This window comes from Panulirus ornatus, chromosome 55, assembly GCF_036320965.1.
Source record: "Panulirus ornatus isolate Po-2019 chromosome 55, ASM3632096v1, whole genome shotgun sequence".
Classification (NCBI taxonomy): Eukaryota; Metazoa; Arthropoda; class Malacostraca; order Decapoda; family Palinuridae; genus Panulirus; species Panulirus ornatus.
In genome coordinates, this window is record NC_092278.1 from 37,219,408 (window position 1) to 37,244,969 (window position 25,562).

The 25,562-nt window shown below is 37.4% G+C and overlaps 1 protein-coding gene across 1 annotated transcript; it reads left to right on the top strand.

Annotated features, from left to right (window-relative positions):
• Positions 1 to 1,076: 1,076 nt before the first annotated feature.
• LOC139765703 (cyclin-dependent kinase 9-like) lies at positions 1,077 to 25,092 on the top strand. Its single transcript, XM_071693477.1, has 8 exons — positions 1,077 to 1,236; positions 3,549 to 3,630; positions 5,861 to 5,951; positions 6,485 to 6,651; positions 7,465 to 7,580; positions 14,343 to 14,481; positions 17,834 to 18,056; positions 18,299 to 25,092. Exons 1-8 carry the CDS (start codon positions 1,133 to 1,135, stop codon positions 18,616 to 18,618), a joined length of 1,242 nt encoding a protein of 413 aa, XP_071549578.1. The 5' UTR covers positions 1,077 to 1,132; the 3' UTR covers positions 18,619 to 25,092.
• Positions 25,093 to 25,562: the final 470 nt, after the last annotated feature.

Sequence of the window (25,562 nt, forward strand, 5' to 3'; positions counted from 1 at the left end):
AGAGAAACGGACATCAAGTTGTGTGCCATGTGTTAACATATTCAAATTACATATCAGATGGTACAAACAGTGACTGGTATGTGAACTCAGGTTAACTGGGTCAAGAGTTGGTGGTGCAAAACGTTAAGTGCACCATCCAATATGGTGTGGGTTTGGTAAGGTTCATCTGTGATTTGAGAATGTTAAGTTGTCCCAGCACTCACCACCGTCAGTTATTGCATCTATGTCAATTATCTACCAGACTTTAAAATTAGCTGTTGGAATGATAGAGAAGAAAAAATTACTACAATTTGAGTGGTGTAAACAAAATTTAGCATAACCAATTTGTAATTAAAAGGATGAGATCACTTCAGTGTATTGTGTTTGGTGAATAGGAAAATATTGCTGTGTGATGATACTTGGTGTATGCGCAATATAGCCTGTGGAAATATAGTCAATGCCTAAATTCTTATGGTAAATAATTTCAAGTGCAGCAGTCCAGCATCTTAAATTCCAATTTGTTTCTGAGCACAGAAAGAACGTGTCTGGACAGGAATTCGTACCTAATGGAACTATACAATGTTTAGGTTCATACTGCGGCTTGGAAAGGCCAATCCGTACATTTTACAGTAGAATATTTGTCAGTCAAAATAAGTCTGCTCAAAATCCGGATTCTGATATGGGATATGTTCAAAAGAATCCCTGGATCCAGAGGGAGCATACGTAAAAGGGATGCCATTAAGTAGACTAATGAACAGGAATACACACAGTTCCCGGTAAGCGGGGGCTATGCAAATAAAGGTGAATCTAAACCGAATTTCCGTTTTTTTTTTTTTTTTTTGCCCTCAATCTCTCTTATTTCTGTCAAAATCCAATGTTGTTTATGGGGTGCAGGAATACCAACTGTACGACGTCTCTCATAAATTATTAGCGTTCCACACTAATGCTTTCAACTTCTTGATGGCTTAAAACTGTTAACTGGATATTCAGACTGTAATGTGTCACACGGTCGATACCTTAAACATTCATTACAATGCCTATTTATGGCACTTGGGGTGTAAATGGGTTAACGTTTGCCACGAAACTGGTGGCCATTCTGATTAGAGTAAATAAACGCGACGAAACCTTCTGTTGACATCAAGTCATAATAAAGATGATGGGTAGTCGAGAGAAATGCTTTGAGGATCTTCCTTTCCCCTATTGTGACGAAGTCAGCAAATATGAGAAACTTGACAAGATCGGCCAAGGAACGTTCGGGTAAGGTGGCATAAGCTGAGGTGATGAAGATTTTAAGAAGTGACTGTCCAGTGTAATGCAATAAAGACCCCAGAGTGCTGTCATTGGATTTACAGGAGGGCTAGGGTGATGTCTCCCTCATCCCACAGACCGACTGGTGCCATCGCAGTCGTGCCAAAGTACCGTGAAACATTAAAGTCTTGGTGTTATATCTGATTATTCACTGCTTGAGTAGGCTGAAGGGGCGGCAGGGTAATTCAAATTCCTACTGTGGATAATGCAGTAAAATCGCCTGACATATATGGATAGAGAGTGTTTCAGTTTCATGCTGCTAAAGAATAGGTTCTGGAACTATGGGGGATTTTGTTCTGCAGTGGCAGTATAATGTATAAACGATAAAATAAGTAAGGCAGAGTATGATATGGATATTTTTTAAGGCACGGGATATTTTGTTGATATATAAGCACTTCGGTAAAACAGTGGTACAGTGATATTGCTTGCTTTCTCTTTCTGCCATTTAACACTACATTTATCAACTTTCCTTCTAATTTTTTTTTTCATAAAAATGCTGAGATTTATATAGATATCAATCATCACTCACTGTACTTGCTTTTTATTGAAATATAAATTCAGAAGGCAGTTGGCATGATGCTAGGAATGAGGAATTTGTGCAGTGAAAATGACTGGGAGATGATTATGAGATGTGGAAGGATATGAAGCTCAGGGAAAATATGGAATCAACGAGAATAGCTGAAACACCTCGAGAATTAAACAGAACATATGAAAACCTCATGTAACTTGTCCTTGCAACCAAGATTTACCATAATTTACAATGTTGCAGTTACACATTTGGTAATTTTGCAGTTTATACCCTGCAGACATCATGGAATTTCTGCTACAGGCAACTGAAAGATTTATTTTATAGAAGCACTCTGTTTTATATATATATATATATATATATTTATATATATATATATATATATATATATATATATATCTTTTTTCCATACTATTTACCATCTCCTGCGTTAGCAAGGTAGCGTTAAGAACAAAGGACTGAGCCTTTGAGGGAAATCCTCACTTGGCCCCCTTCTCTGTTCCTTTTTTGGAAAAGTAAACGGGAGGGGAGGATTTCCAGCCCCCTGCTCTCTCCCCTTTTAGTCGCCTTCTACAACATGCAGGGAATACGTGGGAAGTATTCTTTCTCCCCTATCCCCAGGGATAGCTCACAAATGAATATTTAGGGAGATATTTGATGTATGAAAATATTTCATACCTTCTGTGGGGCATAAACCGTAAAAATACCAAGTCTTTCAACTACTACTGTCTTCCTTTTCATTCCATGTTAAGAATTGTGGATAACGTTTTTACATCATTATGATAATAAATATAAGCTGATAGTGAAGAGAGCTATAAATCTGAGGTAAAATTTGGGAGAACATAAAATCAGCCTAAAAAGTCTTATGAAAACCTTAGTTAAGCTCCCTTTCATAGCTCTGACATACTTTATTTTACAATGTAGTCAAAATATTCCACTGCTGTAATTACTTCCCATCTTGAGGCAAGAATGACAAGCACAATTCTTTTCTTTGTGTGATAGAAGCTGTTAATAAGGACTGTGAACCATATTGAAGGTTTGAAGTTAATAAATTTACAAGTAAGTGAAACACTCTGGAGATCTACAGAACCCATGAAAACCTCTTATAATTTGCCCTTGCTACCAAGACTTACCACATTTTACAATGTTATAGGCAAAATATTTCAGTGGCATTATTGCCTGTTCCTGCCATGTTGTAAGAATGTGCACTACACCTGGTAAGTGGTGTCAGAAAGTTCTTGAATTTACTGGCCAAACTTCTTGATAAATAGATCTTAAGTCACACTTTTCTAATATCTTGGAACATAAGGTAACTTTCAGCAGGCACAGAAAGTCATATGTGACTTTCATAGGTGCTACTGATCTCCAGAAATGTTTCACCAATTTATATATCAACTGACCCTATATTTTCCCTGGTAGGTTGAAGCAATGTACATGAAAGTGTGCAGAATGGAAAACCACATGTGTAAGGAGAAAGAAACAAAAACACAAAGTTTTCAGACAAGTCCCAGATTGTATTTTTTTCTCAAAATTATATGTTTTGTGATCCCAACAGTAAATGTACACATGCTGGATGGTTATTACATTTGTTCATTTATTTTGTGTGCTCCTGTCTTTGGGTTTAGAAGTCACTTTCATTTTTGGCAGCTAATGTAAGTGGATTGCTTATATGCAGTTACTATGCACAGTTACAGTGCCTATTGTAAAGATCAGTTTCTGTGTCTTCTCTTTCCAGTGAAGTGTTTAAGGCTCGACATAAAAAAACAAAGATGATTGTGGCCCTAAAGAAAGTCTTGATGGAAAATGAAAAAGAAGGTGTAAGTATTAAGTAAAATTCTAAATGTCCATGACAAAAAGTTTCATGCATGAATGTGTGTAAATGCATTTTCATGAAGAAACGTGTGTGTACTTACACAATCTTAAAAACATATACAAACACATTTATGCATATACTCCAATTAACAGTAGGAAAACCTACAATATAATTTTGATAATTCACAATCCTCCAAAAAGATTTGTTGAGTTAAACAAATGTGCAGTGAAAATAAAGAAGACATAATCATGATGGTGCAATAAAGGAGACATAAGTATGATGGTGCAGAAGACCATAAGACACATACCGCTGGCAGGGAGTGGCGGGAGGAGACCTGAAAAGAAGGAGATTTGGTTTAATGAAAGATTTCAAAGAGCTGGTGAAAAGTGGGTTGTACGATAGACAGAATAGGCCTGACAACTGCTGGGAATGGATTTGAAAGAAGTCATGAGAGATGAATAGAATTTGATGATGAGGAACAAAGAAATATTGAAAGGAAAATTGTGGACAAGGTAAATACTAACCCAATCTTGTGCCATGAATTTATCAGGAGCAAATTATCAGTCAAAGAACAAATAATCAGGCAAAGGATCTTTTAAGTATGTTAAGAAAATAGGTGAAGACCCACACATTTATCTCCCTCACCGCACCAACCAGAATCAGATTAAAAAGCCATAGTGACGTAACACACCTTTGAAGATGCCCTGAGTTTTAGATGTATTCACAGTGAAGGACACTATGGTCCCAACACTGATGAGATGGGACAGGGAAATACTTTGCATGACCCACTGCTTTTCTCCTCTTCTTTTGAGGAACAGTGCTTTTGCTTTAAGCTCAAATTAAATTTGGAATTTAAGGGGACAGCCAAACCATCCTTACCAGCACTGCACTACCTTAGCAACAGCCTTTGGATTTTATCTTTATTTGAAACCACGTTTGTGTCATGTTTTTATTGGACTTTCCATTCATCAAAGTAAATAACCTTTTTTCAGTGTTAAGATCTGTTTTGTGAAGTAAATGGTTTGGTTATTCCCTTAGATGAAGATTTCTTGGTCACTTATTAGAGGCATTCACAGTACCATCTTTAGATAGCTTTGGTTATCTTACCACATTTAGGCTGTTTGCTTACTTGTCTTTTAGATCAGTACTGTATAGCTTTGTCATATGCTATGGAATGTACTGTGGAAGAAATATCCTATCTACCTTATCCTTGTAACTATATTAACATGTCCTGTGGAACTCAAGTACAGAAAATATATCAAGAAATTTTTTCTCTTATTTTTTCTGTTAATACAATATATGTTCGAGTGTCTTTTCGCCTTCAACATTTATTTTTAAGTGCAGAAGTCCTAAAAATGTACTTTTCATGTTTTATGTCATTCAATATTTGTTAGCTATGTTCTTTAAAACTACTGCACCAAAATGAACTATACATATACTCTCTGGCTGTCTGTTTCCTTTGACCCTTTCACTGTGTCTGGTAAATATAGGGTTCTTCTTTCTTTTTCTGTTAACAGAGGTTGTTATAGATATGGATCCTGCATGAAAAGTTTTGTCCAGATATTCATGCTGAATGTTCCACTGCTTGTTTTCATACACTATGGGGCAGTATCTCTTCGTAGAATATGATGACAACCTTTTAGTTTTTAAAACTGACAGGGAACAGTTCTTCAAGGGACATAGGGATAGAGCAACCAGAGGATATAACATGAAATTATGAGAAACTTGTTATAAAAGATGTGTAAAAGTACTTTTATAGTATGAGTGGTGGAGGAATGGAATACACCAAATGAAGACATGGTTAATGTGAACAGCATACAGAATTTTAATATCTTTATTGTAAGAGATAGGACCCCACAAGTGTAAAACTCTCTCCTCTACAGCACAGACAAATATTTACACATATACATACACACACACTGTGTACTAATACATAATAGCACCCAAAAAGTGTGGTAGCCTGCTGAATGGTTTTGTCATGCAAAGTTTAACACACTCTTGTTATTCACTAATTGTTGTTTCTTAATAGTTTAATTGACTAAATGAAACATTCAGATCACAAGTATCATTATATCTGTAGAAAAATAGGTCCCAAAGGTTTTAGGGCACATGCAAAATCTCTATCTTTCCCTACAAATGACAGAGATATTCATAAGCTGAATACAGTGTTATAGAAATACCCCTAATGTTTTAATAAAACACTTATATCTTACAAATAGGATTCTTTGTTTCAGTTTCCTATCACTGCCCTAAGAGAAATCAAGATTCTGCAGCAGCTGAAGCATGACAATGTTGTCAAGCTGAATGAAATATGTCGTACTAAACGTAAGATTCTTATGTTTAATTGTAGTTTTATAGTAGAACCAAAAGTCTTCTGTCCTAGCTCCTTATCAGTTGTCAGATTTTGAGTATGCATATCAAACATATGCCTCTTAGATACATATGTACTCAAAATTAGAATCAAAAGCTGAATGGAGGATGTAGTTCAAAACCTATTACAAACAAAATTAGAGGATTCATTGCTGAAAGGTATTTCTAAGCAACTAATCAGTATCAGTCTTTTTCCAATATGTTTTATCTATTTGTCTTTATTTATTCTTTGCTGTTTTAACTTTACAATTTTTTTTAATATTTCTTATGATAAACAGAAGTTAAAATAAAAGATTAAGTGAAAGGAAATATGTCACTTTTGGTGAGTTTTGGATAATTGCATGTGGTGTTACAGAAGAGCAATTGTTTGTTATCTACTAAGACACTGAATAGTATATACACTAGATAAAGTGCATGAAAGAAGTTGAAGAATATCAGATGTCAGGAAATGTTTGTTCATGTTTCTTAATTTGAATTGTTGTACACAGCATCTGCATACAACCGATGGCGCTCCACATTTTATTTGGTGTTTGACTTCTGTGAACATGACTTGGCTGGTTTATTGTCCAACTATAATGTCAAATTCAGTCTGGGAGAGATAAAGAAAGTAATGCAGCAGTTACTTGAAGGACTTTTCTACATCCACAGTAGTAAGGTATGGATTACTAACTTAGTTCATATAAGTTCCTAAATCCTAAGGGGGGAAAATAGTTATGCTATTGATATGGAATAATGAAGATAGAGGTGGAGAGACTGAATGAATGGGAAATGAGGCTGGGTAATCAGAAAAAGATAGGAGAAGGAATGTTAGAGAGTGGGGAGAGAGATGCTCCACAAACATCAGGATGGGCTTTGTAAAGTGGGTGAAGGCCTGTAGCACAGGTTGCACTATGTGATTAGTCAACAGAGAGTGGGAGTAGGACTTGGCATGTGACTTGAAAAGTGGAGGTCATAATTGCTGGGATGCCAAACAGATGATCAGTTGGGAAGCATCAAGAGATTTTATGCTCAGTTCATTGATAAAAGCCATAGGGTCGAAAGGTCTGGATAAAGCTCCAACTCTAGCCTTGTGGTTTAGTTTACCATCTCAACTCATGTATATATATATAGAGAGAGAGAGAGACTCGTATGGCTTGGGCAAAACATGACTTAGTCAAGGTCATATGGGTGAAAGGAAAAAGAATTCAGAAATGAATCATTTGTAGGCTTTACTCTTGAAGAGAGAAAGGTTATAGGAAAAAGGCGAGACAAAAGGAGGAAGAGAAATCTGTGATGGTTAGTCCTTAATTGGTGGTTTCCAAAATAAAAATATGTGTTATTAACATTGTTGGGATTAGAGGAATCTTACTTTTATTTCCTTTAAGCTGATACTTCTTTATATGTTATTTTGTCACAATTTTTTCACGATAAAAAGTAAAACTCTACATTATCACTAGAACATTAGGGGCTTGTTTACTTGTATTTTCAGATACTACATCGTGACATGAAGGCAGCAAATGTACTTATCACAAAGTCTGGAATATTAAAGTTAGCTGACTTTGGACTTGCTCGAGCATTTTCTCAGAGAAATGGGCAGCCTAATAGGTATGTAGGATGTGAAGCATATGGTTATATTTGCAAAAGTTTTGATGCTTTACACCACTACTTTTGATCCACTCTAAACTTTGCTCAACTTGACACACTTACCAATACATGCATTTTTGTCATCATGGCAATATCTCACATTTTTTTCACATCAAACCTTTGGGCATTAGTCCATTCTTGTTATCACTATCTGACAAACTTGTGTGCAAATGGGGTCACATTCTTTTCTTCTGGATGCTAGTGTCTGCCAAAAGCATTGTTAGCCTCCCATACACTTTCAAGGGCATTATAAGTCTAAGGTTTATTGTGGGTACAACCAAATGACACTGTCATGGTGAAATCATCGTACATCTGGTTGCTGAAACTAGTGTTTCTAGTAGTGTAAACACAAGCAGCCCACCTCAGTGTGCCTCAGAATAATTTGAGGGAACATTATTTTTTCTGTACTCTTTTAGGCTGCCACTTTATGTAGGAAATTTTGTTTGTGGGCACTGTATTTCTTCCACCTGTGCTTCAAGATGGCTGGCTCTTATCTTTCTCAGGAGAAGAAAGCCCAAATTCTCACCTGGAATCAAGAAAATGTGGGTTCGTGTGAGATTACTAGGCAAGTTGGGTACTCAGATCGCACCGTCAGGTGGCTGCTTCCTGCAATGCCTCATCAGGGTCTCACTCATTTATGAGATCAAGACCCTGTGGAATCAAAACATGGACCTTGAACACTCCAGTAACTTTACCAATTCCATGCTTAGGCATTTGCAGGTGGTAATCAGAGCCAAAGGAGAAATAACAAAGTAATATGTAAGCGTGATATAGCCTTTGAAAATGTATGTGGTAAGCAGACTTTGTACCTATCCAAAACAAGATAGGTAGTTGGGTATGAAGAAAGAACTCCCTCATTATTTCTTACACTTGCTTTGAACATTCACATACATGTTCTCTTTAAGGATAAACTAATTTAATCCAAAAAAAAAGTTCTTTGTTGGTACCTGGACAATATTTTACCATCATTTGGTACCTGAACAGTATTTTACCATCAGAATAACATTGAAAAGATCATGAACAGCCTGGTACAATGCAAAACACTAAGCTAACTGTCATTTCCCTTTGGTAATGCAAAACAGCAAATGAACTCTCTTTCTAACTTTGTGTATGTGCAGAGCACATATAACGTGCATTCCCACATTTACTTATTCATGAGTCATTGTTCACTCGCCCTAGTGCACTAGACCGAAAATAAGTTGTTTCAACAAGCTTCTCATAAACATTATGGGTTGTATCTGTATTTCTGTCATCTTTAGTATATTCTACTGATTGTATGACATTTATTTTCCAATTGTATTGTTTGGAATGATTCAGTCATTGCTTTTGCTGAATAAGAGAAAAAATACATTATTTCCGACTTCTGCTTTGCATGTTTCTGCTCTTTAATGGCATTATATTACACTATCTTGTGATTCCTCCAAAGTCAATCTTAGGTTCTAGATTTCTCTTGTTACCTCTTGAAAATCCCATAATAGTATTTTGATAATTGAGTCATTTACCTATATTTCATTTTCTTCAGTTTGGGCATTACTTGAGATATACACTGTATTGTTGTATTGTTTACACTAATGCATAAAATGACTGATTCTTGATCATGTTTTGGGGTTTAACTTTTTTTTTATGCCTCCCCACAAAGTTTTCCTGTGATTAGGGAAGTCTTAATCGACTATGCTCAGTGGTATATTATTCTTGGTCTGCCTCCTGAGTTAAGTGGACGAGACATGAGTTTACTTAAGTAAGTTTGCCTTGTTATTATGTATGCCATGGGTTTTTAAGGGCTTTTTCCTTCTTTGAATTTTTATAATCTTTTTATGATATTGTCTGATTCTTTAACTGTTGTACTAGTACTAGTTGACATCCTATAACCTTAGTAAGATCCTACGTTTACTTCTGACCAATCATTCATACTACCCCTTACTCTCACACGTGTGCTTCTTCCATTATAAAAGTCCTTAATGGCATCCAGAAGTCCTCCAAATATACCATATTAGGTCAGCCAGAATACTTTCATATTCACTTAATCATATACTTTTTCTTAATCCATAGATGTCATGTATACCTTCTTTTTCCTTCTCTAATAAATATTTTTTTTTTTTTTTTTTTTTTTTTTTATACTTTGTCGCTGTCTCCCGCGTTTGCGAGGTAGCGCAAGGAAACAGACGAAAGAAATGCCCCCCCCCCCCCCCATACACATGTACATACACACGTCCACACACGCAAATATACATACCTACACAGCTTTCCATGGTTTACCCCAGACGCTTCACATGCCTTGCTTCAATCCACTGACAGCACGTCAACCCCTGTATACCACATGACTCCAATTCACTCTATTTCTTGCCCTCCTTTCACCCTCCTGCATGTTCAGGCCCCGATCACACAAAATCTTTTTCACTCCATCTTTCCACCTCCAATTTGGTCTCCCTCTTCTCCTCGTTCCCTCCACCTCCGACACATATATCCTCTTGGTCAATCTCTCCTCACTCATTCTCTCCATGTGCCCAAACCATTTCAAAACACCCTCTTCTGCTCTCTCAACCACGCTCTTTTTATTTCCACACATCTCTCTTACCCTTACGTTACTTACTCGCTCAAACCACCTCACACCACACATTGTCCTCAAACATCTCATTTCCAGCACATCCATCCTCCTGCGCACATCTCTATCCATAGCCCACGCCTCGCAACCATACAGCATTGTTGGTACCACTATTCCCTCAAACATACCCATTTTTGCTTTCCGAGATAATGTTCTCGACTTCCACACATTTTTCAAGGCTCCCAAAATTTTCGCCCCCTCCCCCACCCTATGATCCACTTCCGCTTCCATGGTTCCATCCGCTGACAGATCCACTCCCAGATATCTAAAACACTTCACTTCCTCCAGTTTTTCTCCATTCAAACTCACCTCCCAATTGACTTGACCCTCACCCCTACTGTACCTAATAACCTTGCTCTTATTCACATTTACTCTCAACTTTCTTCTTCCACACACTTTACCAAACTCAGTCACCAGCTTCTGCAGTTTCTCACATGAATCAGCCACCAGCGCTGTATCATCAGCGAACAACAATTGACTCACTTCCCAAGCTCTCTCATCCCCAACAGACTTCATACTTGCCCCTCTTTCCAGGACTCTTGCATTTACCTCCTTTACAACCCCATCCATAAACAAATTAAACAACCATGGAGACATCACACACCCCTGCCGCAAACCTACATTCACTGAGAACCAATCACTTTCCTCTCTTCCTACACGTACACATGCCTTACATCCTCGATAAAAACTTTTCACTGCTTCTAACAACTTGCCTCCCACACCATATATTCTTAATACCTTCCACAGAGCATCTCTATCAACTCTATCATATGCCTTCTCCAGATCCATAAATGCTACATACAAATCCATTTGCTTTTCTAAGTATTTCTCACATACATTCTTCAAAGCAAACACCTGATCCACACATCCTCTACCACTTCTGAAACCGCTCTGCTCTTCCCCAATCTGATGCTCTGTACATGCCTTCACCCTCTCAATCAATACCCTCCCATATAATTTACCAGGAATACTCAACAAACTTATACCTCTGTAATTTGAGCACTCACTCTTATCCCCTTTGCCTTTGTACAATGGCACTATGCACGCATTCCGCCAATCCTCAGGCACCTCACCATGAGTCATACATACATTAAATAACCTTACCAACCAGTCAACAATACAGTCACCCCCTTTTTTAATAAATTCCACTGCAATACCATCCAAACCTGCTGCCTTGCCGGCTTTCATCTTCCGCAAAGCTTTTACTACCTCTTCTCTGTTTACCAAATCATTTTCCCTAACCCTCTCACTTTGCACACCACCTCGACCAAAACACCCTATATCTGCCACTCTGTCATCAGACACATTCAACAAACCTTCAAAATACTCATTCCATCTCCTTCTCACATCACCGCTACTTGTTATCACCTCCCCATTTACGCCCTTCACTGAAGTTCCCATTTGCTCCCTTGTCTTACGCACCCTATTTACCTCCTTCCAGAACATCTTTTTATTCTCCCTAAAATTTACTGATAGTCTCTCACCCCAACTCTCATTTGCCCTTTTTTTCACCTCTTGCACCTTTCTCTTGACCTCCTGTCTCTTTCTTTTATACTTCTCCCACTCAATTGCATTTTTTCCCTGCAAAAATCGTCCAAATGCCTCTCTCTTCTCTTTCACTAATACTCTTACTTCTTCATCCCACCACACACTACCCTTTCTAAACAGCCCACCTCCCACTCTTCTCATGCCACAAGCATCTTTTGCGCAATCCATCACTGATTCCCTAAATACATCCCATTCCTCCCCGACTCCCCTTACTTCCATTGTTCTCACCTTTTTCCATTCTGTACACAGTCTCTCCTGGTACTTCCCCACACAGGTCTCCTTCCCAAGCTCACTTACTCTCACCACCTTCTTCACCCCAACATTCACTCCTCTTTTCTGAAAACCCATACTAATCTTCACCTTAGCCTCCACAAGATAATGATCAGACATCCCTCCAGTTGCACCTCTCAGCACATTAACATCCAAAAGTCTCTCTTTCGCACGCCTGTCAATTAACACGTAATCCAATAACGCTCTCTGGCCATCTCTCCTACTTACATAAGTATACTTATGTATATCTCGCTTTTTAAACCAGGTATTCCCAATCATCAGTCCTTTTTCAGCACATAAATCTACAAGCTCTTCACCATTTCCATTTACAACACTGAACACCCCATGCATACCAATTATTCCCTCAACTGCCACATTACTCACCTTTGCATTCAAATCACCCATCACTATAACCCGGTCTCGTGCATCAAAACCGCTAACACACTCATTTAGCTGCTCCCAAAACACTTGCCTCTCATGATCTTTCTTCTCATGCCCAGGTGCATATGCACCAATAATCACCCACCTCTCTCCATCAACTTTCAATTTTACCCATATTAATCGAGAATTTACTTTCTTACATTCTATCACATACTCCCACAACTCCTGTTTCAGGAGTATTGCTACTCCTTCCCTTGCTCTTGTCCTCTCACTAACCCCTGACTTCACTCCCCAGACATTTCCAAACCACTCTTCCCCTTTACCCTTGAGCTTCGTTTCACTCAGAGCCAAAACATCCAGGTTCCTTTCCTCAAACATACTACCTATCTCTCCTTTTTTCACATCTTGGTTACATCCACACACATTTAGGCACCCCACTCTGAGCCTTCGAGGAGGATGATCACTCCCCGCGTGACTCCTTCTTCTGTTTCCCATTTTAGAAAGTTAATACAAGGAGGGGAGGATTTCCGGCCCCCCGCTCCCGTCCCCTCTAGTCGCTTTCTACGACACGCGAGGAATACGTGGGAAGTATTCTTTCACCCCTATCCCCAGGGATAATATACATATATATATACATATACACACACACACACACACACACACATATGCACATACACACACACACACACACATACATATATATACATATGAAAAATGTAAGAACAATTTAGAAACAAACTTTTAGCTTGAAATGAATGAAAAAAAAAATGAATGAATGTCACATAATGGTTCAACCTCTGGCTATGGAAAAGGAAATGTACAATTTATTCACACAAACGTCAATAGCAGTTCTCATCAATTTCACCACTGTGTCAGTAAGCTTCAATGTCTAAGCTACATTTTTCTCCAACTTCACTATTTTCTTGTCAAAAACACCATGCATGAAAACTATCACTCCATTAACACAACTATAAACATTTACTTCCCCTTTAAAAGTTCTGGGGAAGTCTGTCTCGATACACTGCGGCGAGGCGACGCGACGCTGACACAATCACTGTCACAATATCACTTCTGCCTCCTCAAGTCAATCTCTCAGCCACAGTGCAGGCCTTCATCGTCGAAATCGGTCTTCTTCCTCATTTGCCGAACCCGTCCTCCAGCGCGCTCTCCACCCAGCACCTCGTCCACGTCCTTCCACAACCCTCTATCCATTTGATCCCATGTACGGCTAGTATGGCCAAGAATCTCTACCATCACATGATGCCTTACGCTCAACGTAGTCGTGACTTCACGTTGAAGGACTAATCCTTTTCATATGATTAATCACTATCCTTCAATACACCTTGCCAGCCATGCTTTCTTTCTTTCTTTTAAACTATTCGCCATTTCCCGCGTTAGCGAGGTAGCGTTAAGAACAGAGGACTGGGCCTTTGTGGAATATCCTCACCTGGCCCCCCTCCGTTCCTTCTTTTGGAAAATTAAAAAAAAACGAGAGGGGAGGATTTCCAGCCTCCCGCTCCCTCCCCTTTTAGTCGCCTTCTACGACACGCAGGGAATACGTGAGAAGTATTCTTAATCCCCTATCCCCCTATCCCTAGCCATATTAGTAAGACTTATTCCACTGTAGTTCCTACACTCACTTTTACTTCTTTTCCCTCTTTGCAGTGAAACATTTACTGACTTTGTCTAGGTCTTTGGCACCTCATCAGTTTTACATGCTTCAGTACATAATTTCAGGATCCTTCCACTACAGTTTCACCTCTCTTTTTCTTCAGCTTACTCACCACTTCATGTATAATCAAAGCTCTTCCATTGTTTTAGAGATTCTTTCTGTATTTGAATTATAAAAATGATGTTCTCTGCAAATTAAGAGACAATGGACATATGTTATTAAACATCCTCATGACCATTTATCTTGGCAGGTACACCAATCGAGTGGTAACTCTGTGGTATCGTCCACCAGAGTTGTTGCTTGGAGAGAGAAACTATGGCCCACCAATTGATCTTTGGGGAGCAGGTTGCATAATGGCAGAGATGTGGACACGAACACCAATCATGCAGGTACAGTGACAGTGATTACCATAGGGAAAGGATTTATTCTAGCTGATTACTATAAATGCATAAAGGATAGATATTGCACTATAAGTCTCTTCAATACTGAAGGATTAAGATTCATAAGACATCTAAGAGATGCAATAAAAGCTAAGATTAATCTTTTCACATGGGTAAAGGCTGGAATGCTTATTCCCAAAGCTTACTTTTTGGAAGTAGGTGTCCCTGCCCTTTGCTAGCATGTGGTACTACAGTTGGGATCCCATTCTGCAAAACTTATTCCCACGAAAATTTCAGTGCTTTTAACACTATCCATCCCATGTAAACATGAAGGGATTTAAAGAAACCCCATAATTTACAGATAGAAAAGCCTAACATGATACATGCAGTATCAGTTACATTACTCTTGGGTGTACCAGGTATACACATAGTTAAATTATGCATGAATTTTGAGTTTACAGAAGGTCATTTAGAAAATCGACAGTCTGATGGAAAATGTGACGTTGTCTAAATATGGTAATATCTGGTTATCTTGTGTATGTTATAAATGAGATTACCAGTGATGGGGTAAATGGAAAAGAATTAATATGATACAGGTAGCGAATAACAAAATATTAATCCTTAAGAAGCAGAGTGCAAAAAACAGTTTCTAAAAATGTGGGCCATACATTGTGGTCTGAACATAAACTTATCTCACTTATGTTGTCAATTGTCAAATGCAAATTATGGTTTATATGGTAAAGTTGGAATTAAAAGCTTATGTGGTATGAAGTCATAAGGAAAGCTTATGAATAAAAGTGTTTTAGGATGGTATAATCACATAGAATGTATAGCAAATGATAAGTTAGTCAAGATCTTTAGCACTGCAGCAGAGAGGACATACATGGAAAAGATGGATAGATATAGTGTGGTTTTGATTTGAGCTAAGGATATTTCAGATGAAGTTGTTAGAAGAATGATTGATGACCAGATGCAGTGGAAGTGTTTTGGGTTGGATTTGGTATGAATGAAGACATAGTCTCAAATGGTGAATCAGCCAACTTAGTGTGTAATATGAAAAAGTTGGTTGAGGATGTATGTAAAGCAATGTTGAGGCTGTATGTACCTGATGCACCCCAGTGAATTAGGAATGGAGTAATGATAATTGATAGATAGACAGAAATTCATGAGGTTTAGAGATTCACAATTATGTTATAATGAGTTTTAGCCTTTCATTTAATGAATGAATTAATTCTTTAATTTATTTGATAAGTTATTGAAGGAATCTGGTTAATGAGGTGCCATCATATGGGATAATTGTACTTGTTTGATGAATTGTTGCTAGCTCTTGCATTTAATTTTAGTATCAGTATAACATGCTGTCTGCTGTACCAATTAATGTTCTCAGTTACATAACGCAAATTTTCAGTTTATTTGTGAAATGACAAATTAAAGACATAGGTTAGGGAAAATGATTTGGTAAACAGAGAAGAGGTAGTAAAAGCTTTGCGGAAGATGAAAGCCGGCAAGGCAGCAGGTTTGGATGATATTGCAGTGGAATTTATTAAAAAAGGGGGTGACTGTATTGTTGACTGGTTGGTAAGGTTATTTAATGTATGTATGACTCATGGTGAGGTGCCTGAGGATTGGCGGAATGCGTGCATAGTGCCATTGTACAAAGGCAAAGGGGATAAGAGTGAGTGCTCAAATTACAGAGGTATAAGTTTGTTGAGTATTCCTGGTAAATTATATGGGAGGGTATTGATTGAGAGGGTGAAGGCATGTACAGAGCATCAGATTGGGGAAGAGCAGTGTGGTTTCAGAAGTGGTAGAGGATGTGTGGATCAGGTGTTTGCTTTGAAGAATGTATGTGAGAAATACTTAGAAAAGCAAATGGATTTGTATGTAGCATTTATGGATCTGGAGAAGGCATATGATAGAGTTGATAGAGATGCTCTGTGGAAGGTATTAAGAATATATGGTGTGGCAGGCAAGTTGTTAGAAGCAGTGAAAAGTTTTTATCGAGGATGTAAGGCATGTGTACGTGTAGGAAGAGAGGAAAGTGATTGGTTCTCAGTGAATGTAGGTTTGCGGCAGGGGTGTGTGATGTCTCCATGGTTGTTTAATTTGTTTATGGATGGGGTTGTTAGGGAGGTGAATGCAAGAGTTTTGGAAAGAGGGGCAAGTATGAAGTCTGTTGGGGATGAAAGGGCTTGGGAAGTGAGTCAGTTGTTGTTCGCTGATGATACAGCGCTGGTGGCTGATTCATGTGAGAAACTGCAGAAGCTGGTGACTGAGTTTGGTAAAGTGTGTGAAAGAAGAAAGTTAAGAGTAAATGTGAATAAGAGCAAGGTTATTAGGTACAGTAGGGTTGAGGGTCAAGTCAATTGGGAGGTGAGTTTGAATGGAGAAAAACTGGAGGAAGTGAAGTGTTTTAGATATCTGGGAGTGGATCTGGCAGCGGATGGAACCATGGAAGCGGAAGTGGATCATAGGGTGGGGGAGGGGGCGAAAATTCTGGGAGCCTTGAAGAATGTGTGGAAGTCGAGAACATTATCTCGGAAAGCAAAAATGGGTATGTTTGAAGGAATAGTGGTTCCAACAATGTTGTATGGTTGCGAGGCGTGGGCTATGGATAGAGTTGTGCGCAGGAGGATGGATGTGCTGGAAATGAGATGTTTGAGGACAATGTGTGGTGTGAGGTGGTTTGATCGAGTAAGTAACGTGAGGGTAAGAGAGATGTGTGGAAATAAAAAGAGCGTGGTTGAGAGAGCAGAAGAGGGTGTTTTGAAATGGTTTGGGCACATGGAGAGAATGAGTGAGGAAAGATTGACCAAGAGGATATATGTGTCGGAGGTGGAGGGAATGAGGAGAAGAGGGAGACCAAATTAGAGGTGGAAAGATGGAGTGAAAAAGATTTTGTGTGATTGGGGCCTGAACATGCAGGAGGGTGAAAGGAGGGCAAGGAATAGAGTGAATTGGAGCGATGTGGTATACCGGGGTTGACGTGATGTCAGTGGATTGAATCAAGGCATGTGAAGCGTCTGGGGTAAACCATGGAAAGCTGTGTAGGTATGTATATTTGCGTGTGTGGACGTATGTATATACATGTGTATGGGGGTGGGTTGGGCCATTTCTTTCATCTGTTTCCTTGCGCTACCTCACAAACGCGGGAGACAGCGACAAAGAAAAAAAAAAAAAAAAAAAAAAAAAAAAGATTAGATATTCTCACTGATGAGTTTTATCAAGAAAAGTCACATCATGCTTTTGTGTTGAGTTTCTTTTTGTCTTCAGTTTTTCAGATGTAACCTGAGAAAGCATGGGAAATATTATTCTGGTCATTGCTTTATGGATGATTTACAAAAATAACCATTTATTTCAGGGCAGTACAGAACAGCATCAGCTCAATCTTATTTCGCAATTATGTGGGTCTGTTACCCCAGATGTTTGGCCAGGGGTTGAGAACCTGCATCTTTACTCCACCATGGAACTTGCCAAGAACCATAAAAGAAAAGTAAAGGAACGATTAAAACCCTATGTCCGAGATCCTCATGCCTGTGATCTCATTGACAAGATGCTAACCCTAGATCCAGCAAAAAGAATAGGTATGGAATGGAAAGTTCTTTATTGATAAATGATGATCAGTAGACTCTTAGGAAGATTTTTTTAAGGATTTTTAGAGCAAGACTTATGGATTGTAATATTCAGAAACAAGAATTATAACAAATCCTAAGTCTTTTGTATGGTCTTTAAAAAAGTGGCAGTTTTCTCTTGTTTTTTCTGGAGACATTAAGTAATTTGGAAGAGTTGTTTTTCACTGATGGTATGGTTTTCTTTACTTTTGCAGATGCTGATTCTGCACTGAATCATGACTTCTTTTGGATGGATCCTCTGCCGTGTGACCTTGGTAAGATGTTGTCCCACCACACCCACAGCATGTTTGAATTTTTAGCTCCTCCTCGACGTGGAAAGCAACAGCAACAACAACAGCAGCAGCAACAGCCTTCACAGTCACAGCAACCACAGACAAGCCATTCATCTCAGCAACCACAAGCATCACAGCCATCAGGACAGTCTCAACAAGGAGGTTCTAGAAGGTCAGGCCACCGGCCATCTGCGTCTTCTAGTGTTGCCAGTATGTCCTCATGTCCAGAAAGAATATTCTAGTACACCAATTTATTTTTACAGATGGACTTGTATAGTAAATTAATGTTGAACTATTTATAGCTGTAGAATATAAAAGAACCAAATATTTCTTTGCCTAATTTTTATATTTTGTATATACAAGTATGCAGGAGTTGTAAATTATATTTTACATAGAAACTTCTAACAACAGCTGATGCCAGTGCTTTAAAGTTTCAGGCAAATGTCTACTGTCCATGTACTAACTGATCTTTTGAGTTGACTGTTCACATATATTTGTAAGTCAGACAGTATTTGCTAAAAGGTAGAGCATCCACCTATTGTGAAAAGACTTAACATATTTTACGGTCTTTCTTATTAAGTCAAATCACCTGTGCTTTGGCCAGTAACCAGGTCAGCATTGGTGTCTTCAAAACACATTTTCTGTGTTATTAGGCAAGAATCTCAGCTATACATAATACACCTTATACAAGATGACAGACAAAGCAACATCTTTCTATACTTCAGCTTGGCTCTATAGAGCAGATACTTCATTATCATGAGTGATTTGGTGAATGTGTTCATAACACATTTAACTCTTTTATAGCTCAAAGCCATAATCATGATGCTACATTGTAAAGTGCTGTAAGCCATGATCATTGTGTTGGTATTTTTATGGCTCATTTTGAACTCCCAGGTGATTTAAGATTCTTTATCTTAACCATAGATGTCACTGGTAGATTTAACAACACATCTAAAATATCACACAACACTGTCATCTATAAATGTCAGAGAATGTGTGATTATGTCATCATTGTGGGACAGCAGATTTATGCAACAACTAATGTAGACTATTTTTTTTTTTTTGAGGTATTTTCTTTTCCAATATATGACACAGACACATTCTGAAAGGGGGAAAAATGTATTTTTCCTTTTTATGCATATGGGGTAAATAACTCGGCGAACAAAATATGCAGTAATAAGATGAGCATATTATGGGTCCCATATGTAACTTGATTTATGATTCAAGAGCTTCCATTACCATTGGTTCATTAACCATTGGTACCCACATTGCACTAAGAAAAGTAGCATAAGTATTTTGCAGCATTGATGTTTCATGGGAGTGTTGACTCCATGTGACATTCTAATTAATCCACCTCAAGTTGATGGGCTCCAGCAGGCTCTCCATCATGTGACTATGTGTACAGTATCCACAAATACCCTTGTCTGCTTCACCATATGTTTTCAAAGGCAATGTCACACTTGCATGTTATTAATTTGTTATCTTTCCTTTTGCTTTAATTACCATCTGCATTCATCTGGGCATGGAATTAGCAAGGTTCCTGATGTATTCTAGGTCTATATTTGATTTCATAGGGTCTTGATATCCTGAATGAGATGAGGCACTGATGAAGTGTTGCTGGAAGCAGCTGCCTGATCATGTGTTCTGAGCACCCATTTTTGTGCTTCCAGGCAATTTTTTGCGTATTCTTCTCCTCAGAGATGTAAGAACCACCCATTTTGAAGCACAGGTGGAAAAAATACGGTGTCCAGAAATGATATTCCCAAAATGAAGTGGTGGATTTGAGCACTAAAGAAAGACCATTGTTCCCTCCCTCAAGATAGTCTGAGGCGGGACGTTGGACCTCAAGCTGTTAGAAACATCACTGTCAGTGACCAGATGTACCTTGGTTTTACCATGAGAGCATCATGTGCTTGTTCCCACAATAAACCTTAGCTATGTATCACCTTTGAAAATATGGGGATGGGGGAGAGAGAGATGAGGCTTTTTGCAGATTATATATATAGTAAACCCAGATTCCCGATGGATGGCAGCTTAGCATGGCAATATCAGCGCACATCAGTATCATCATTGCTAAGCCCAACACTTAACAGCACTCACAGTGCTCTGCATGGTAAAAGTTAGAAGGTATATAGATAATTCAAAGAGACTAGCCTGCAGATTGTCAATGTGACTGAAGGAGGCACAAATAATGTAAGTTGTGGACATGAGGCAAAATATTCATTGCCTATCCCTAAATGTACTTTTAGTTCAGCTTTCAACCTCTCTAACTGTTAAATTCTCCTATATGTCAATAATCCTGTTCAAGAAAACATACTTCATCTTTTAAGGTAAAATGTCAGTCGACAAGTTTGTAACCATTACTGCAGGTGAAATTCGACAAATCAAGTCCTAAGCTTGATCAAGATTATTAAAGCCTTCTCTCTTCAAAGTTAAATATATTCAGTTCATCTACTTTGCTCTTGTAGGATTTGTTTCTTAGCCTAGGAATCATCATCATAACCCAATACTGCATGCTTTCCATTGTCTTTTTTTTTTTTTAAGGTATGGTAACCAAAATTGAATACAATATTCAAGATGGTGACAAGCCAGTGACTTGTAAAGATTAAGGAAGATTTCCTTGAAACGTACGAGTCCAAGAATTTGTGTCACTTTTCACTGCTTCTGTGCACTGCTTACTTGGTTTTAGGTAACCAGAGATAATCATGCCTAAGTCTTTTTCATCAACTCTCTGCAGTTCAACAGAAATTATACTGTAGCTTGCATCGCCGTTTTTGCTACCTTTTGTAAAACTTTACACTTATCAATCTTAAAATTCATTTGCCACCCATAAGCCCGTTATATCACTTTGTGTCAGGTTGAAACTGGAGACATTCAAGTTCATTTGTAGATTTATTTCCCAGTTTTGTATCAACAATGAATTTTGATATCTTTTAGTGCCACTCATAATCAGTACCATAAATATATATGTGTCCTTTAATATTAGCAGCATTACTACTTTCATGTACTTATGTACATACCCAGTTTAATTCAACTGAACATGCTCATTCTCTGTTTTAGTGAATGCAAAATGGCTTACGAATGATGAATTGTACATTTTCTTAAAGTCCTGGGTTCACATAGGTTTTGCCAGTACTGCTTTCTTGGTATGTTTATTTAATTATCATTGATATTAGTATTACAATTATGTACATACGTTTCAATTTCAAATAGGTTTAAACATGTTCTCTGCACGTCCAAATTAAAAATTTTTGGATATGATCTGGGTGGGTTGATAACCTACTAGATTATCCATGCAGGGTTTGGAGTAGAGGTGACAAGATAGTAGACATTTGCCTGTATAAGAACCATTTTCTTGGAAAATTGATATATGTAATGAGTGTGTTACTATGGTTAGAAATACTCAGCTATAACTTTATTTGACGATAATTTTGGTATTTGTACATAACTTTTATTTGATGATGATTGAACATCAAAATTTGAAAAAATTTTAGAAATAGGGTTCTGTTCAGAAATAGCATTTAAGAATTTCTTTAGAAAGGTAAGATGACTCCTCAAGCTTTTGGGTGCATTAAGAAATTTTTTTCATTTTTTCACATGATACATCTGTGTTGTGCAAGACTATTTCTTTTATTATTCTTTTCATTCTTACTCATTTATGTTACAGTAGCTAAAACTAAATCTTCAAAATTATTAGTTATTTTCTTATATATATGGTAATACTGCACTGTTGTTTATAGTAAAGCTTTACAAATTCAATAGGATATCAGAATTTTTTAATTATATTTGATACTTTAGGAGGGATCATCAAATGTAAAATACTGTACATTAGAAGAAAATATTGCTGTTGTAGACTCTCACACTACTTTCTTTTCTATTATTTCAACTGTACTGTTATTTCAACTATACTGATTTGGTAATCTGGAAGAGTGTTAATGATCACAGAAGGCATCTGTACAGTACACAGAATTCAAGAGGCATGAAATGCCTTAGTACCTGATATCTGTCATTTGTAAATGGCACCCTGATTCCAACTAGTCACAGAGTAGTTGATTCGTATCGTAGCTATGCCTATAAGAGTACAAAAATCTTTTATGTGACATTAAGGTTACTTATTTTAGGATACTACCAACAGCTGGAAAACATTTTAAGCTTAAGATTGGTATATGAAGTGTATGATTTATGGCCATCCTGCTATGCATGTGGGAAAAGGCATACATTTTATAGATAACCGGTTGATAGAGTGATGTATGAAGTCTTACCGGTTAATAGAATTATATATGAAGTCTTCTCTTTAGTTGTACTTGCTTGTCCATTCTACATTAAGATTTGTATCCTTCTTCATAAATTGGATGGACTTTTGTATAGTTATCTTTATCTGTCTACACCTGTACATACTTCAGGCTTAGGGGACATATGTTTGGGTATTCTCACCTTGCCCAACAGCAATCAAGGGAATATGATGAAATTTATCAGAATTTTTTTATAGTAATATCACCAGTTCCATTTTTGAACAATAATTCAATAAGATTTTTGGAGAAGAATTGTAACTTGAGTTATAATTAAATATCCAGGAAGTGTATTCCTTGGCTCATTGGACATCACTGAAACTCACCTTACAACATTGCATCTTTCTTGAGGAAATAGTAACAAATACAAAATAATAAAAATCCCTTTATGTGTTCCCAACTGTGTATTGGGAATTAGTAATTTGTACATAAAATGGCAGAGTTTTTCTTTTCTTTAATACTGCCAGACATAGTAGACAGGGGGTACAAAATAAAACAGCTGAAATTTTGTAAGAACTTTAGAGATTTTTAGTTGACCTTCATAGCTTGCTGTACATGTGTATTTATTCAGAATGTGTGAGAAAAGTCTGAACATGTAAGAATAGAAGAGAAAACTAAGTAAGGAATTAGAAAACTTAAGAGATGTATACTTAAAGTCAAAATAGTAAGTCATGTGCAGGATGAAATATGAGTTAGTATGGGAATTTGTATGGAATAGATGTAGGATGACAAATAGAATTAATGAATGCATTTCACTCATGACAAAGATTGGTTTGAAGAACATGGTAAGGAAATATTTTTTGTGGGTAAAGGAGAGCTGATATAGAGCAATCAAATTTTCTTGATGTGTGTGGAAAAATTTTCAGAATTAATCAAATTAGTGCTGTATAGATGGCAGTATTAAATTAGGCATTGATTAAATGATTGATTTATATGTGTATACCAGGAATACCCTAACTCTCTCAGGATGATGCCACTGAAACATTTTGGTTTAAAGGAAATAAAATTATGAGGGATTGCTAGGTGCAATAAAGTCTTAATTTCACTAAAGATCTGGTTTTCAATCAGGCAAACAGATGACTCACCACTGCACACTAACAAAAATGTGGAAAGCAACACACCCTAATTCTTGAAAGTAAGTTTTATACATGTTATTTTCATGCTGTATGGTAAATCTGGCCAACCAAGGTAAGAATAGTACAGATATGAGCATGCTGAGAAGTGACACATTTTGCTTAGCAAAATTAAAAGGCATTTTAAGGTTAACCCAGAAATGTGCAAGTCAACGTTAAAGGAAAATACTGCAATCTGTACTACCACAACAGAACAATGCAATACAGACCCCAAGATAAAAGACAAAATTAATCAGAGCATGTCCCAGCAAAAAGGCCACTCAAAGGAATAATTGAAAGAATGTGCACAGAGACAAAGAATGAAATAATGCCCACAGTTTACATCAAGAGATCTAGGAAGAGAGAAAAGCTATGCTCAAGAAACATTAAAAGTATTAACCATCTCAACAAACAGCACAAAACAAATTATCTGAAAACTTAAGAAATTTTTCCCACAACTCTTCAACAAGTATAATAGAATAATATCATTATTATTATTATCATTATTATTATGATTATTATACTTGGTTGCCGTTTCCCACATCAGGGAGGAAGCACCAGGAAACAGACGAAGACTGGCCCATCCACTCATATATACACGTATATATACATAAATACCCATATACATATCAACATACACACACACACACATGTATATCCCTGGGGATAGGGGAGAAAGAATACTTCCCACGTATTCCCTGCGTGTCGTAGAAGGCGACTAAAAGGGAAGGGAGCAGGGGGCTGGAAATCCTCCCCTCTCGTCCCCCCCCCCCAAAAAAAAAAAAAAAAAAAGAAGGGACAGAGAAGGGGGCCAAGTGAGGATATTCTCTCAAAGGCCCAGTCCTCTGTTCTTAATGCTACCTTGCTAATGCGGGAAATGGCGAATAGTATGAAAGAAAGAAAGATGATTTTTTTTATCATACTTAATTGCTGTTTCCCCTATCAGTGAGGTAGCACAAGGAAACAGACGAAGAATGGTCCAACCAAGCATATACACATATATATACTTAAACACCCATACAAGCACATATACATACACACATACACAGACATATACATATTTACACATGTATATATTCATACTGTATATCTATTTTTTATATGTGGTTATAAATTTTAGTACTGTAGAAAGGTAGTACACCATCTTTATATGATATATTCCATTTGTAAGTATAGCATTTCATTAATATCCTCATGTATTTTCTTACATGAAGTAACAGATCATCCCTGGCAAAGATCCACGTACAATTACTCAATCAGCATTTTTCACCTGCTTAGTCAAAGCATGGAAGAGGGTTATAAAGATTACAGAATCTATCTTGTTTCATGTCCTGTTTTTCAGTTTTTGCTTATCCCATTACTACAGGTATTACTGGAAAGTACATAATAGTAACATGGTATAAGACGGCTTTAGCTTTATGTAATTTATATACATTACCCATATCCTCAGATTTATATAAGAATGATATTTCCAATGTTAATATCTGTTAGAAACAAGGTTTTTTTCCATTGTCACCACAGAAATTTTTCAAGGGCAAAAAATCTTATTAAACTACAAGTTGACCTAGACATTTAGACCATGACAACTAATACTGCATTGGCTCCTGTCCAGACACATATTGGAGTAGTCAGGGCACAGTACTGTATTTTTTGCTTTAAGTAAAAGCATGATGATTCAATTTTTTTTTAAGAATCTTAAAGTATTTGCTCTCACTTTTGATGAGTGTACTATTATTAAGCCAAGCAAATTTAGGAATACAGTACTGTTTATTTTTTAAGAATGCA

Excerpts from the sequence above, each read along its gene's own strand:
- LOC139765703 (XM_071693477.1), top strand. The coding sequence starts at position 1,133 with ATGATGGGTAGTCGAGAGAAATGCTTTGAGGATCTTCCTTTCCCCTAT. Across the intron at positions 7,581-14,342 it reads AGAAATGGGCAGCCTAATAG|GTACACCAATCGAGTGGTAA; the intron begins GTATGTAGGATG and ends TTATCTTGGCAG. Across the intron at positions 18,057-18,298 it reads AGATCCAGCAAAAAGAATAG|ATGCTGATTCTGCACTGAAT; the intron begins GTATGGAATGGA and ends TTACTTTTGCAG.